This window comes from Aricia agestis, chromosome 11, assembly GCF_905147365.1.
Source record: "Aricia agestis chromosome 11, ilAriAges1.1, whole genome shotgun sequence".
Lineage (NCBI taxonomy): Eukaryota > Metazoa > Arthropoda > Insecta > Lepidoptera > Lycaenidae > Aricia > Aricia agestis.
The window spans coordinates 11,972,539-11,990,473 of NC_056416.1; the positions used below are offsets into that span (position 1 = coordinate 11,972,539).

At 36.1% G+C, this 17,935-nt stretch overlaps 1 protein-coding gene across 4 annotated transcripts in view; it reads left to right on the top strand.

Annotated features, from left to right (window-relative positions):
- LOC121731909 (RNA-binding protein Musashi homolog Rbp6) overlaps nt 1-17,935 on the top strand; it is a 618,826-nt gene that overhangs the window by 297,579 nt on the left and 303,312 nt on the right. For all 4 annotated transcript variants that reach the window (XM_042121592.1, XM_042121594.1, XM_042121593.1 and 1 more), the window contains exon 4: nt 8,633-8,717. In XM_042121592.1, the coding sequence (XP_041977526.1) occupies nt 8,633-8,717 (85 nt within the window). The remainder of the gene's footprint in view (nt 1-8,632; nt 8,718-17,935) is intronic.

A 17,935-nucleotide genomic window follows, 5' to 3' on the forward strand; every position in this document is an offset into this window, starting at 1 on the left:
TAGTCATATATAAAAGAAAAGGTGATACATCCTGAAAAAACCCACTACAACGCTAAAGGTCACGTAACAATAACGTTAATATTTAACGAATTCCCATCAAATTGTGTAATTAATAACTGTCCGCTTATAATCTATAATTAACGATCTGTTATTACTTGTAACAAATGACCAACGATTGTTCCAGCGTTTCGTTTCAAAAATTAACTATTCGCCATTGAATAGATGGCAATAATTTGTAATCCATTTTAGATATCACGCTCCCTAAATTTGTGAAACGTTACAAAATAATAACGCATAGTTATGTAAATATTATATCGCGAAATTAACATCGCTCCCCGTTCGCGCGTGTTTACTCGTTTTGTGGTTACGCTAATCATAACATACATACACAGATCCACGTAATGTACCATACTGGTGAATGAAATTGGATAGCTGTACATTTATAGATTAATATTACGAATGCAAAAGTTTGTTTATCTGTTTATCTTTCTGATAATTACGATGTATCTTTACGTTTAACTCCTGAACTGAATTAATTTAATAATAATAATCTATGGACGTTTCACACCACGACAGTCTGGCCCCGTGCTAAGCACCTGAAGGACTTGTGTTACAGGTATCAGAAAACGGTACCTGTAACACAAGTTTATTATATGATACACATAATATTTAATACACATCCAGACCCAGGAACATTGAAAACTTTTTGTTCCGTCGGCGGGATTCGAACCCGCGACCCCCGGCTTGAGCTGCCACACACTCAACCAATTGAGCCACAGAGATCGTTAATTTAATGTGTGGAGATTGTTTCTGTTTTATTAAAAGACATCAGATAGTTTTTAAAGATACGAATTTCAGAGCTACGAATTTATGAATTTACGAATTTATAGTAAGATTTACGGGAACACAAAAGATTTCCAGAAAAATGTACCAAAAAGCTATATTTCAACAGGAATCGTCTTGAAAATATGCTTATAATATGTTTTACCAGGTGACCTTTTCAACTGAATCACAAGGTATTCGAGGTTTTGGGGGTCAAGGATTCTTTTATTGGCAGCTTGCCAGTGAAGAATAGCCAACCGCTTTGGTTCGTTTTAGGCAGCCGTGCGCTGTTAGACAGTAGTAAATTGACATGTTTGCATAAGTATTAAGGCTATCCAAGATAATGAAGTGTCCGTTGGATACAGGAATGTTCTAGACTAAAATGTCATCATTTTATTCTGGAAACTACACAAGTTAGAGCTACCGAGGTGTGAGTTTCTTTTACTGTTTCCTCTCACTGTATTTGCCATGAACTAGTCAGATATTAGATCAATTTCGAAAACATTTGTTTCAAATTAGGTAACTCATAAAAAATAGTCATTTTTAACGTTCGTTTTAAAAACGTTTGATTTTTGGAAAATTTCGTTACTTATCTCCGTCATATGTAAGTTGCTTTTTCTTTTATAAAGTTGTTTACTTTATAAAAGAAAAAGCAAGTTATTCTGGAAGGAATCGATTTTCTGATTCGATACATTCCAAATTCAAATCCAGAGCAATACGTTGCTCGTAGTTTTAGACAAGAAAAAGTTCTTTGACACACTTTCGTGTAAGAATTTTATGAGACATTCCCACGAGCTTGTGCATGGTCGATGGTCACTGTAGAGTGTAGACTGTAGACAGTTTAATAGACAATACTTAGTTGATCAAACCTTAATAATATTATGATGATTACGGAAGTGTCTGTTCAGCTGACTGCTATTACTATTTTAAAATCAAGTCACTGCAATTCTTAACTTAGGATTATACTGTACTCGGTGAAACATGGCGGTGGCGGTCATTGATTCCCTGTCAAAAACTTGTATTCTATATAAATCGCGATTGACAATGAAATGTCAGAAGTTGTCAATCGCTGCTTTGTATAGAAAATGACAAGTTTTTGACAGGTAGTCAATGACCGCTACCGCCATATTTCGCTCAGTACAGTATGGATATTATTCTTTGAGTAACAGAAAAGGAGACAGTTTTAGTATGGTGCAGTTTTCGTTTGATAAACGCATTTTTGATTTTGCGCCAATGAAGTTGCGGCAACATCAATTTACAATTCGAGAATAATGCTGCATTACTACACGAACATAATGCTTACAAAATTAATTGATTAAAGCAAACATGTCTAAACGAATCAAACAATTTCAATTAATTATATGTAGCGATGATATGGCTTATGTAATTATTAGCTAAGTACACATTGGCCTTTATACTGTTATCCTTGTGCCATATGACAAATAATGTTTGATGCAGTACACATAATAGCTGACTTTGGTTAGTGTTAAACAATAGTAGTGATTAAACATGAATTAAAATATTGTTTCTTAAATATTTAGAGTTTGAAATTTATAGTAATTATTGATAGTGGACATACTGTATATATATTATCGTTCTAGCCAATAATCACAATATGATATTTTTGCAAAAGTATTCCAAAATAGCTGGGCCGGTTTTGGTGAACTTTTATTTGCTTTTCTGTGCTCGGGTCTGAAAATAGGCCATGTGTTTTCTTAACTAAAATAATGTTTATGGCAAAGCAACATTTACCGGACCTACATGTAACAATTTATAATCTATTTTTCATTTAGTACTTCGATCACAGTTTCCAGGAAATGCTATTGTATTCTATTGTTGTCGCGATCACCGGTGCTCTTATGGGGCTTCAAGAATTAATATTTAATTTATTCTTGACTTCACTGAAGTTCAAACCGAAATCTTCGAAACCAAAACAGCAACTTAATATCTTCGCACCCAGCAAATACAACTTGCATACTCTCAAGACGTAAACAAGGGCGTGTGCTAGGCCGATAAGCCGAACTAGCAGTCAAACCTCCGCCAGGCACGCCACCTCGTACTATTCCCTCGTACTATCGGCCTATTGTCTTTTATTTATGTCAGGGCGAGTGAGCCGTGAGGAGATTACGTAAAATGGAGCATAAACTTTAATCGTCATTTAAAGCTTATCGATCAGGGGATGAACAAATTGGAGATTTTCAAAATGGCCGCGTTAAGATAATGTCGTTCGTTTCGATGGGTATTACTTATTTATTAGGTTGGTGACTGGTTTTTTATTAATTTTTATATTCTGTTCATTCATGCCAGTTTCTATATTTTCGTTATCATTATGAAAAACGATTGATAATGACTCTATATATGCCACGGGAATACTATAGTGTCCCCGTCCGTCCCCGTGTTTCGGTGTTTAAAGTAGCCTATGTGTTAAGTCAAGTCCTAATATGTAATAGACATTATCATTGCCACCGTGTTTAGTCAAAATGCTTTCAGAAACTTTGCCCTAAAAAATTAGTCAGAAACCTACATAATATTAGTTTTAACATTTTATCCCCTCACACTATATTCAATTCGATTGAATGTGGTGTCTATATATCACGTAAATCTAACACTACTCGTTCAACTAAAACGTTGCAACTGAAATATATCGAGTTGTGTAACTTGATATAATTGATCAATAGCCTTCAACCAATCAAAGAGTTTCCTCTTAGTTAATTAAGCTGGATATGGCGCCATCTTTCGGTATCAGTTGTGATCGATGACACTTGTTGTTTGGGTTTGTTCTCAATGTCACTAGTCGGCATACCGTTACCAATTACGGGTAAATCAAATAGCATTTCAAAGTCAACTGTGACTATATTCTAATTTCAACTGTAGCTGAATTTATGTAGGAGAAGAAAGGTGTCAGTTTACTGTGACACGAAAAGCTGTGCATATACCACGCTACGTGCAATTTTTGATTCTTCAAGAGAACCAGCATCTTTAAGGTTCGTCGGTTCGCGTATCTTGCTGTGAACTGATTTAGGCTTTTCTAAAACGCATTAAGCAATCTAGAAGTATTACAGAAAAATGATGAACGCCTTTCTATCTTCTATCTCATACTGTTCTCAAAGCAGGCGCCCAATCAATACCCAATATCAGCTGAAAAGCAATTAGTCCGAAAGTCAGAGAGCGTGATTTATGAAAGTATGTTATTAAGTGGTTAATAAAGTAATCGGGGGCTAGACACGTTATTTTTCATGAGGCTTTATTTTTATGGAGCCACATCGCCGGTCGGCATCGAACGGGATTCTAATCAATTTAATTTATCAGGGATCCCCCGGAGGCGGCCATTCACTTCATTTAATGCGCGTATTTTGCGGCAAGGCTGATTGTTTTGAACCATTCGGTTGTACGGTCCATTTAGATTAATTATTGGATTACTTAATTTTGCAGTAAATTATATCAGGGCTTCACTATGTTGCGGACTGCGAAAGTATTTTTGAAACAGAGTTTTTTAGAACGTTCAATTTGCGATTTGTGTATTATTGTTTTGTGTAATGCATGATTTTGATTACACGGAGATGAAGATACCGCGATATCAGGGATAAGTAATTACCATACGAGATTCGAAAATTCCGAGTCAATCGCAAGTAAATTGACGCAAAACTTTCGTGATTTTTAATAATTATTCTGAGTTACATCACAGGAAATATTGTTTCGTTTTCGTAAGTCGCAAAACAAATATTATATCCTTTTAATGTTAAAAAAATAAAATGTTGACTACTTATTCTACTCGCATAAAAAGTCGGCTTAATCTGATACATTCTAAGTTTGTGAGTGTCAATTCCCGTATACTGTCGTTTCGTACGCTTCAGGAAAAGCTAATCGGGGTCAGGCGTGATTGGGGCATTTTGCTTGGGGTAATGTTAATCTCCTGTGACAGTGACTTAATTTGTTACTGCTCCAAGCATTAGACTTGTTTTCGGGCCCCGCTGTGAATAAAATTGAAACAGAGCCGTTCATTTCGATTTCACATGATATAAGTGCAAATAAATGCAACAAAATCAATGTGCTAATAATTTTTGCTTGGCAAGTTACACTATTTGTAGCTTTATTTTCCGTTAAGGCCTAGACAAGCGGCAAGCGATTATCGTAAACGCCAACGCCAACGCCATAAAATGTATGGGATTTGACATTAGTATTCGCTACCGAAGCGATGACTTATGTCAAATCGCATACATTTTGTTAGCATTTACGATAATCGCTTGCCATTCATTGTTGAATCGAAACAGATACGAAACAGCTCACAGAATAAGGCGAGCTGCTTTCGTGGCGGTAATAAGAAGTATTAATTTTCGTGAAGATTAAATAAGAAAGACGATCGAAATGAGGGTAGAATTACGACAGCATTTGTCCCGGCGACTAATAACGGAGACAATATTGCACTCGATACGTATAAATGTTGCTCGCACATTTGGGGCGTGATATTAATTCCGCCAGTAATTGCTATCGGTTTCCACCCGGGGCTGCAGCCATGAGCCATGAATACGGGAGTTACCGCTATTTGTTCCTGACGTTGCGGTTTAGGGTTTTACCTCGATCCCTTCCTATATTTATTTTCTTTGAGTTTTGTCCATGGCGAAGTGGATTATCGCTGCTCGAGCTCAGTAAATCAACAGCTTTAGCTGCAGCGAGACAGTGTCAAATGATCTTTACGATTTAGGAGTAAATGCGATATCGTTTCGTGAATAATCTGCCCCCTTAGACAAAGTATCTTTCGTTAAAAACGATGACGATTTTTGTTATCAAAATGTATGCGGTTTGACATAAGTCATCGGTGAATGACATTTACATACATTTTGATAACGGATTTCGTCATCGTTTTTAACGAAAGGGACTTTGGCTACGGCTTCTGTAATGTGAAATTGTGGCTGTCTGTTAGATTATGCTGCGTGGTCTAGTGGTTAAGAGCGTGGCTCTCGACTCGGAGGTCGTGGGTTCGATTCCCGCGTTGGAAACATGTTATTTCCAAGTTTGGTTAGGACAATGCAGGCTGATCACAATATGATTGTCTAACAAGTAAGATGATCCATGCATCGGATGGGCATGTAAAAAGTCCGTCCTGCGCCTGATCTCTCGCCAGTTTTGTCGGTTTTCCGTCCAGCGGGACATGAGAGTGTGGGTTATGAGAGTGAAGGAATAGAGAGTGCTCTTGTGTACTGCGCACACACTTGAGCACTTTAAAATTACTCCTGCGTACCTGGCCTGGTTTCAATGAAACTGGCCACATTATTGAGCCGCTGCACTGATTCGGATGCTTACTATGATTATGATTCCTAGCCCCTACGTTTTTACTCGGCGTACGTTTTTCTGAAGTAAGAGCAGTCTAGCCAGTAGCCTTACATACATAAAATAGTTTTTTGTTTAAAAAACCTACGGTCTCCACGTGATAAGCGAATCTAAGTTTAGTAATATTATAAAATTATGAGTCACCGCTAGAAACTTAAATATATTATTCAAACGCTCATACCTAATGCAGCAAACCACTTTGATATACCTACGCAAATCTTCTAAGTGCGCTCATTAAATTTTGGTTTCGGTAATATAAAATTGAATATTGTATGAATTAGCATTTGGTTAGAGTCGGTACCATCTAAGCCACGTTAACGTCATTATGCATAAGCAAAGAGATTCTGAAACCAACGTCGTGGCTTACGGTAAAGAGCGGTAGAGAAAGCTTAGCGTTATTAATATCTTAAAGAAGCAAAAACTTAGAACGCTCTCATAATACGATGCTTCTAATTAAATGCAACATGTTGCATTTTCATCCTCAACAACACTGTGCTTACCATTATTTTGTTAAGTATAATAATAATAATAATTTATTGAAAACAACAATACATCTGTTACAAAATATTTTAACAGATACACTATATTATTTTAAGATTACAGACGTTTTAGTGCCGAGTTTCTTTGATGTCTGCACTAGGCTGCAGGAGCAGATCACCAGATGGTATCTTAATTAAAATTAAAAACAAAGCTACTGAAATTTAAGTATCTTACACACATTGAAAATATAACGTCCTTATTGACCTATTATATTATAGCTTTCTGGCTTTGAGCGTGTTAACCGAATTAAGAAATTCCGTAACGAAAAAGCCTAACAACCTCCACTCTGACCGGCACAGCGGTGCGGCGTTGCCGTGCATCTTCGGCACGATGTTTGTGTGCATGTGACTAGACGTATGCGAAATATAATTGCATAAGTTGATAAAAAATGCTATGCAATAGCTTTACCGCGGCAGTCCCCGAGTGCCACACGTATTTTTTTAATGATTTTATCACAACATACATGAAATAACCATTTCGGTAATGATTTCATATTATACTTATTAATACATTGATAAACGCATGGTCAAATTTCTCACGAACTGAATATAAAAATTATTCACAAAACTTATTCGAAGTTCATATTCTGTATACGAAAGAGGCATCGACTTAAATATAAGTAGGAAGTAACTCCATTTGGCAAAGGGCCTCTCATCTTCACGCCACTATAATGATACCAAGTTGAGGAGAGCTGTCGCGTCTTCTGTGTGTGCTATAAAGACTACCGGAAAGCGTGTGCAGTTAAAGGATGTGACGGGTCGATTACTGTTGGTCGTGTTATACGCATTGAGCTCGAATATGCCAGCGAAGGTCCTCAATATTTTCAATCTATACGCGCGCCCTTACTATATTCTCATTTGCAGGGTGTATTATGCTATGAATCTTATAAAGACTCAACCTGATTTAATATGCTTTGAGGAAAAAATAAGATTCTTAGGAATTCCGATAAAGATTTACTTTTTATTAGATTCATGGGAGTAGACTCGTAAGTATTAACGACTTATCTATAGGTAAAATAAATATTCTAAGATTTCTTCTTTAATACAACTGTAATCACATCTTAAAAGTAAAATTATGTTGACGAAACGAAGGTAATTTATATCAATATCCTACGTAATGGAATAAAAGAGCAGTATAATAGCAAAAATTCACGTGAATCAACTACACACGAACGTTGTTAAAATACAAAATAAAAAGGCGATGAAAGTTTGAGAAATAGCCACATAGACTTTTAATCCGGGAAATATTCATGCAAAAAACATTCGGGAATTTAAAGTGGTCGGAGCGGCGCGCGGGAAATGTGATATTCAAATTCATCCAGTAATATTGTTAACATTACATATTTCTGGCCGCGCAGCGCGATCGCAAGGTAATGCGGGCACGGTACAATGAAACCGGTACCTATTTCCATTTTTACAATTTCAATTTAGTATTAATTCGAGTCCGCGGCCGGGCCGAGCGCCACATGTAAAATATGGATCGGCTAAGTGAAATTAAAATGCTCTATAAATTGTGATTTTTGCAAGTCCTAAAATGGAGAAGGCTTTTTATTATTTATCGCCCGGGCGCTCGTGGCCAGCGTCGACTTACCTACTGAAAATCGCTATTATTATTCAATTTACTTGTTAAGATTTTTTAGTCCACGAAAAGTTTCTCCTTGTCATTCTATTTCAGTATCTTTTCTGTTCTAGCATTACGTTTCAAAATAACCATTGGCTTCATTATTTTTATTTTAATAAGACATTATTATTATAGTTATTTTCTCGAAAAGAAGATTGAATTTTAATTTACTGTGAAATTGCAATTATCCATTAAATCCATACTTACAGTAATAAAAAAGTCTCCCACATTTGCGAATTACGCGGAATCGTCTTAGACGTAAAACCGCGATTCGCGGAAAATCTGTCCGATATAAATATTAATAAAAAAACTTTTGTTTCAGGGGCTTCGGGTTCATCACATTCACCGACCCAGCTAGCGTAGACAAAGTTTTAGCGCAAGGAACACACGAATTAGACGGTAAAAAGGTAACTGAACTTTTCATATTTAACTTTGCTTGCTAAGAATTTCTCGTGTTTTATCACTTACACTTAGCTGATGCTGAGAATTCGAAGTGCACTTCATATTTTTTATTTATTTAGAACATTTTCAAGACTCACAATTGTTTTTAGACGAAGCGATTTCTTTAGATGTAGGTATTATATTTGTTTTGAAACATTTACAGAAAGGGAGTGAGAATGAGTTCCATATTTCATAACGTAGCGACAATGTAGCTGTCTACTGTTCATAATTTTTTCAGAGTCATCAGAATTTCCAAAAAGTGCCTTAGTCAACTTCATTTAGCATTAATTTTTCCGAACCGCATTTCTACTTATTGATATAATTTTCATAAATTATCTCAAATCACGGCGAATCGGAATTTATTACAAAAAAGGCAAATTTTATAGGAGCGTAACTTTTCGCAAAGTTATAAAATTAATCAAGGGCGATTTGAAACTGTGGATTTATTGCACACGCAGATGCTTTATTTTATTGAATTCGGTGTCCATTTATCTTAGTTTCAAATGTATTACTGCAAACGACGAATCGCTCAACTATTGGAGTGTTTTATTATCGAGCAGAATTGTTCCGATGGCCCGACTAGTTCGCCAATCTGAAACAAGACGCCATGTTTTTACAAGACAATGCTAGAGGTTTCTGAACAGTATTAGGATGAAAGCAATACATTGGTTTATAAAATTTGGTTCTTATCACATATTTATCTGAACGATACCTACTATTATTTAAACATTATGTTTTTGCACATTTAACAAACGGGTCACCTGATGGAAAGCAACTTCCGTCGTCTATGGACACTCGCAGCATCAGAAGAGCTGCAGGTGCGTTGCCGGCCTTTTAAGAGGGAATACGGTAATAGGGGAGGGTAGGGATGGGAAGGGAAGGGAATAGGAGAGGGTAGGGAAGGTAATAGGATAGGGGATTTGGCCTCCGGTAAACTCACTCACTCGGCGAAACACAGCGCAAGCGCTGTTTCATGCCGGTTTTCTGTGAGAACATGGTATTTCTCCGGTCGAGCCGGCCCACTCGTGCCGAAGCATGGCTCTCCCACGTATATCCTATCCCAAAAGAAGGCGAACAACGTGAGTTTACAACATAAAAGCTGGTATTAAAACGTATATTCATTTCGAAGCGCTACAGATTTTCTTAATAATCATCACCCAAAAAGTGAGGAATGTAAATAAAAATCCGAAAAACGAAGTCGCAAAACTCCGTCCCTAAAATTGGAGGATTTATTGCCTATTATTTTTAGCATTCCTTCTATAAATGGAGTAAAAAAGTCAGTTTCTATCACTCGCCGCGAAATAATCTAGATAAATTACCGTGCCTCCGTTGTTTGCTTTGATTAAATTGTAGTCGACCGGTGGAAGATTAGCCAAAGCCTCGCAAATCGAGCGGGAAGAGCATTTTCTCAATTTACATAAAACGAGGAATATCGCGATAGTGTTTACATCCAATACTTCTTATTTCATTGCTCCTTTTAATGAATCTTATAGTATTTATATTTGCTAAACAATTTACATTTTCACCTGGACGCTTTTACCTGCGAGAATTTGAAATGAGGTTTTGGTTTTGTTTTTTTTTATGTATTTGTCGTATCATTATCAAAACAATTTTATTTCTAAAAAAATTGGAATCTTATATATTACTTTTTGACCAACCACTGGTTCGGGAAGTAAGCTGACGAGAAAAACCGGCGTAAGATGCATATTTGGTTTTTAAAATTATCTAGTCGTATACTGCCGAAAATTTCAATACATTTTAAAGTTACATGCGCTTATATTATGATATAAGTACACTAGAAAGAGAGAGACAGAGAGATAGCCAAAATTTAATTGTCACAAATAAAAGCCGTTGAAGTTTCGATGGTTGAGTCAATTTTGTACAATCATTGTGTTATTTCGATACCGTTCCAAAACAGAAGTTAATCGCATGTCTTTTCATCGTAAATTGCCGGTAGTAGGTAAACGTTTTTCGGCGATACGTCGGAACATAATAGCTTTCTGCATCATCAATATTTATAGATATTATGTTCACGAAAGGTATGTATACACGTAATATATATTATTTACATGTTGACATACTGATTTATTTGAGCTATGATCAAACAATTTTTATTGTATTTTTTTATACTGTACTGATGATGATGCCTTGGTAATTATTTTAGTATTGAGCTCTTAGTTAAATCAAGTAAAATTGATGATGATATACAGGCTGTAACAAAACATAGTGATTATAATTAAGGGTGTGTATGTGTCCCTAATTCAGTAGAGTTGCACTGTAAAAGTAGCAGCCCTGAAAGAGTAGATTTTACGTTACTCCCCAGCGTTACGAGTTTGCCGATACAAAAGTTTAAAAAAATACTCTTTCAGAGCTGCTACTTTCGCAGTGAACTCTATATAAGGGTCACATGCACATCCTAAGATATTATCACTATGTTTTGTGACATCGTGTAGATATCCAGGAAAGAAGAAATGGAATTGAAGACACGTCGATAGGTGGCATAATATGGAAAGTATTTAAATATTACAATTTACAATGTTTGCAATGAAAGGTAATGGTAAAAGATTTTGAATATTGTGTATGTGACACAAATACCTTTCCCGTCTCAGCTACATGGCATTTACGATCTTCTAATAAATCATGTCGACTTTTAAAACATGAAGCGACGGAAATTCGCGGAAAAATTAAAATTTCCTATGCGATGTAAACTTCCGATATTTTACGTGGTCTCATATCGGCATGTTAAAATGTTAAGTACGTTGTACTTTCCGAATAGAATGTTATCATTCCTCATGATATAAAATTATATTTTAATTTTTAACATTTCATATGAAATGTTTAAAGTTTTTTTAATGAAATTTCTTGAATGAATTTTTTTAAAAATTGATGGTGAAATAATAAAAAAAAACTGAAATACATGCTCGATACCCTACGAATAATAAAAACTCGATACCTGACGAAATACGTTTATTTGATACTTCAATTATTATTACGAATAATTGTAGGTGTCACTTTAAATGCAAAAGATTATAGCATAATACAAATAATTCAGTAGCGTACCTCAGTTATTAAAATGAACATAGAAGTAGTAGACTTCTAGAAGCCAAACTGTTTTAAATTTTTTAGCACAGTGAAACAAAATAGATGTCCAAATTAAAAGAAAAACTTGAGAGGTGTCAAGGGACACCCGAATGGAACGAAGTTATTTCTTATGTTCAAAAAACCTGTATACATATACACTCAAAAACATTATTAAAAAACGCCATCTATTGACGCCCAGGAATACTTACAACGCGTCACTGTTTATTCTCAAAAAACGCCATCTAGTTGATGCACAGGAATATTATCAACGCCCTCTGCCCCTAACATGCAGGTACTAATAAAAAAATGTCGAGGTCAAATATCATTCTGTCTAGCCTTCTTTACGCCGAGGAAGGAAGTTCGTTCCAAAAAAAGGGTTGTTATGCAATGAACTTGTAATTCAAAAACAAGAATTCGGGAAGCCTCTCTTTCGCGCGCTCTCTCCGTGCTGCATCATCTGAGCTTGCTCTTCGTGTTGTCTACGATGAAGGTGTTCTACTGTGTACTGTTATACTGTGGTAGACAGAGACATAGCGCACAGCGAGCCCGCATGGCCCAGTCAAGTGTGAAAAGCGCTTAATTACATTTCGATGCGTATTTCGCCGGATCACGCCCGACTTTGGACGCATTTAATGTAATGAATACACTGCAGAAATGACCCGTGAGTTAATAAGATTTTAATTATCATCATCGGTGTATATTTGTGATAAAAATGTATTTAAAATATCGTATACCAGTTGCTACGCGTAAGTTCGTAATATCCAAAGTAGCATTAGGTTTTGCCGCTACAATATACGTCTCATCTATAAGCTAGCCGAGTATACCCTTTTAATCTCTTTCACAAAATTATTTGTAAAAGCGATAAAAAGGAGTTGTACCAAGGAAATTAATTTCATCGATTTACCTTAAATAGTGTCTCTCTCTGTCTTAATACCGGGTTTTCATGTGAGTTATATGTCTCAGAATAACATTAGAATCTAGCAAAACAAAAAGCGTAATAAAGATTAAGGGCCTATTTTAACACGTTCTGATAAGTGCCGAATATGCTATTCACAGCTTTTTTTGACAGATCCTACATACTTGATCTGTCGAGTCAAGTGGTGAATAGCCTATTCGGCACTTATTAGGAAGTGGTGAAACAGGCCCTGAGTATACTAATTATTATTATTAGTCTTAGAGTGTAAAGTGTAGGTAAACTGCATATTCGTTATTAACACACAAATATTAATAACGAATATGCAGATAAACTTATTTTAGTCAAGTGGATGATCTCGATGAACATATTACTAACACGTCCCTCGGAATCTGGAAAATATGAGTACCGGGCGCGGCGTCCATGAAAATAAAACGCTTTTCAATGCAGCCATTGAAGTATGTTACCGTGCAGCTGCATAAATTTGCTGTAGTACGCTATTTGAATTATTGCATAACTTGTAAACACGCCTGAGACTCTACGCAGACTTCATTTTTTACTCAGCGCTACCTTAAGAACGTCACGTTCGCGCTGTGAAGGGCCATTGTGTTGCGGTGTGTATATCTTGTAACAATTCCCGCTTAATTATTGCGGAAAATATTGTTGGGTTGGCGATATTACAAAAATAGCTACACTTTTTACAAGGTTTTTCATACCTACCATACACGTGGGAGAGCCATGCTTCGGCACGAATGGGCCGGCTCGACCGGAGAGATACCACGTTCTCACAGAAAACCGGCGTGAAACAGCGCTTGCGCTGTGTTTGTTTCGCCGAGTGAGTGAGTTTACCGGAGGCCCGATTCTCTTCCCTATCCTCCCCTATTCCCTTTCCTTCCAATCGCTACCCTCGCCTATTACCCTATTCCCTCTAAAAGGCCGGCAACGCACCTGCAGCTCTTCTGATGCTGCGAGTGTCGATGGGCGACGGAAGTTGCTTTCCATCAGGTGACCCGTTTGCTCGTTTGCCCCCTTATTTCATAAAAAAAACCTAACCTAACCTAACCCAAGGTAAGTTAAGTTAAGTTAAGAAGTTTAGACTATGACCTGACTGTAGAAAAACCCGACGTCGAACACGTGAATTGTAGAGAAAAATGCCTACGCCCACGGCATCATTGCAAATCTATTGCCACCATTCGTTAAATCTGGACCAGCATCAAAACCGCTACAAACGTACATCCATATCCATACTTAAAATAATAAATGTGAAAGTGTGTTTGTCTGTTACCTCCTTACTCGCAAGCCGCTGAACCGATTTTGCTAAAATTTGGTATGGAGATACTTTGAGACCCGGGAAGGGACATAGGATACTTTTTATCCCAGATAATTAATGTACGGTTCCCGCACAATAAACGAATTTTGGCGCAACGGGCGTTAGTACATGCGTAAACTAACATCCATAAGATTCTTTTTTGGCTTCGTTATAGTCAGGTTAGAAGAAGACAAAGCAACATTTTTGACATAAGTCTGACTAATATTTGCTGTTAACGTCCAGGCACTAACCTACTGAATATTATTCTTCCTAGATCCGGCATCTCGGTTATGTTCAATTAGTCGCCGGTAACGACTCTCTCGATCGTGATAATATGTTCCATAAGTCCGTTTCAGTGTCACAAACTACCCGTGTGTTAAATTCACGGCTAAGATTACAGAACTTGGAGTTATTGAATCAATTAAGGTCAGTGTTTGATTTGATCGAAACTGTTCTAGAGACATTTGGAGATGAGACTCTTAATATCTATCAGACTTGATGATTTTGCACGTGGATAGCATCACAGAAGAGTAAATATGAATCAGTTTTCGCTGCATATAAAATCAGTGATTATAATTCGCCTACTTGCTTAAATATCTGGATGATATTTGGAGAAAATACGTGTGAAATCTGGCTCTCAACATTTTACAAAATGGCGTCTTTAATTGGGCACGGTGTAAAAACATTATTGTATGACTGTAGCCATACTTAGACAATGTAAACTAAGTACATTAACGGCCGTTCCCAATATTCAATCTATCTCTGGTTTGACATACAACAGATCGCAGCTAGCATTGAATTGACATAAAATATATGTCTCTAATGTCTAATGTGAGCTATTCCTATCTCGACTAACGGCGGTTCCCAATATTTGATCTATCTCTGGTTTGGCCCTACTAGAGATAGGAATAGCTCACATTAGACATTAGAGACATATATTTTATGTCAATTGTGAGCTATTACTATCTCTAGTAGGGCAAAACCAGAGGTAGATCAAATATTGGGAACGGCTGTTAGTAGGGCAAAACCAGAGATAGATTAAATATTGGGAACAGCCGTAAGTTACGTTAGAATCGAGAGCCTTCGCTAACTTACTTTACTTTTTACAACGAAGTTAAAACGACATATCACTTAGCGATGCGTCAAATTCCTTTCATGTTTTGGAATTTCCTTGTCGTAATTAGCGATGGCCACTTGGTTTAGTGATCTGTGAGGTGTGGGCCCAACATTCAGTGGGTCTGAGAATCGGCTACTGGGTACTTTTTATATTGATAAGTTCATTTGTTGAATAAATGATAGTAAATTATTACAAGTCGAGACTGACGGCGACAATTGTTTGTGCGACGCGACGGGATAGCGATGGACGTTGCCATGGTGACATACTTATTTAGTCACTTCAATAAAATAATACGGCCGAAATACTTTATATGGCAAAGAAACGTTTGCCGGGACAGCTAGTATTATGTAGTATAAAATGTGGCATTTTTAATTTGTATACGTTCCGTCGGTACATTGTAGGGGTAAATTACATTTTTTGCGTGAGAGCGGAGCAAACATTGTACCGTTGAATTGCTGCATGTTCATGAATCATCTGTCCGTCTAGCTTCTGAATTTTCAATTGGACTAAAATATTGCAGTTATTACTGTATCAACGTGCTAAACACTGAATTAGGTGTTAAAATAATATTATTGAGGGTAAAAAGCATGAATTGATAATTCAATACATTTGAAATAACTGGTTGTGTTGTGGTTGCTGGTATACGCTGATTTAGTGTTACTTCTACAGTTATTACTTCTTTAACTGTATCTACTGCTGCCAGCAAAGGATTATATAGAGTTAAATTAAGAAAGTAATTTTAAGACGTGTTATTATAGAGACCATGATAAATTACTATGACTGTCGTTACTAAGCCGTCTATAGCATAAATGTCTATAATGGAAAATCATAGGAATATTATCTTCTACACGACCATGATCATAAAAAAAGATACCTATACTTCTGTTTGAAATTATTTACTCCCAAAAGCTAATACCATAAATGGAGACCAATTTTAATACAATTTAAACGATTTTTATCACGCTAATTGTAAAGCAAACACACTTTTATACTTTATCATGTAGACGTGTTTTCGTTGGATTAACCGTTTAAGCGCCGGCATTCCAAATAAAGGGAAACACTAACCGCCGCACTCGTTATTCTTCCAAAATTAACTCATAACGCCAAGAGTTGTTTTTTTAACCGTAATCTGGTTTAACGGGCACATGGCCAGTGGCTCCGCCGCGAAACTGGAATCTTTAAATGGTGGACGTACATTTTTAATGTCGTTTAATACCGCGCGCGCCCGATTGCGGCAACAATTAACGTTATAACGAGTTTATTAATGATGGATGGTTTTAGGCGGTTGTAAAATGCTTTATACATCACATCCATTTTGATTTATGTTTCATGACGCGTCCGGAAAAATCGCGCGTTCCATGATAATTCGAAAGCGATTCAGCTTTCCTGTTTTTATTGCGTTATTACGTAGAATCGTATTAATTAATTTAAATTATTATACACTTTGTGTCATCAGCGACTTTGTTGTCACAGATATTAAGTATAGATAATATTTAGGGGGCGACTAACCCAAAATCATTTCGATTTTATTATTCATTTTTATACTTGAAAATAAACCCCGAATTGTTTCATTTTTAAACAAAGATACTACATTATATTTCCAAGGATTCAACCTAGAGGAAACACGATAAGTATCTTAAAATTTTCTCGATAGAATAGAAATAATATAGAAAAAATCACAAAGATGCTTCAGCTAATTTTCACGAATTTTTCATATTATATTGCCATAACCGTACATTACACTAAGTTAATATTTTAACACACTGTATAAAATTTTATCATTGAGAAACTGACCTAGCGGATTTTTTAAATGTTGTATATTTATCGATTTATTAAGAAAAAACTATCTTGGCGATGATTCCGCGTCGTCCTTTTTCACCTGGCGTATGAAAGACGGGCGTGAGTGTGAAGAGAGAAGGATGATGTTCGATTTTTTGCGTTAGTTAAGTATATTGCGCAGGTACTGTATGCCGTTACAAAAAACTAATGTGTGCTACAACTAAAAGTGTTTCCACAAATTAAATTTAAAACAGATAAGTGGTTTAATCATCATGTTACAGATTCTAAACCATATACAAAAAATAATATTTTTGTTATAAATATTTAAAACAAGCCCATATTTTCTTCAAATATTATGAATTAACATTTGGATTAGAATTGTAAATTACGACCACAAAAATATTAATAAAATGGAGATATATGTAACAAAACATAAAATGTATTATAGAAAAACAAAAGCTCAGAACGCGGCCAAAATATAATAAGTTTGAAGATGAACATATTCTGCCCCCACCTGCAGACATCGGGGAACAAAAATGCTTAATATAGCCTCTTTTACTACCACGGATGCCTCCAATAACATAGCTAGGTAAATCTTGAGATTCTATTTGATTCCAAATTACATAAACCAGAATATCTTTGAATTTAATAATTCAAAGATATTTTGTTTTTGTAATTAATTATTTTTCATGCATAGTTTAATAACTATGCATGAAAAATAATTTATTACAAAATATTGAGCAAAAATGCGCGTAATTTTTTTTGGTGTTATATTACAATTTTAATGCTGAACCTAGACAAGTGGCAAGCAATTATCGTAAACGCTAACAAAATATATGCGATTTGACATAGGTCATTTCTTCGCTAGCGAATACTAATGTCAAATCCCATACATTTTGTGGCGCTGGCGTTGGCGTTTACGATAATCGCTTGCCGCTTGTCTAGGCCCTCTGGTCCTTTTTCGAAACGTATCAGAGACATAGTA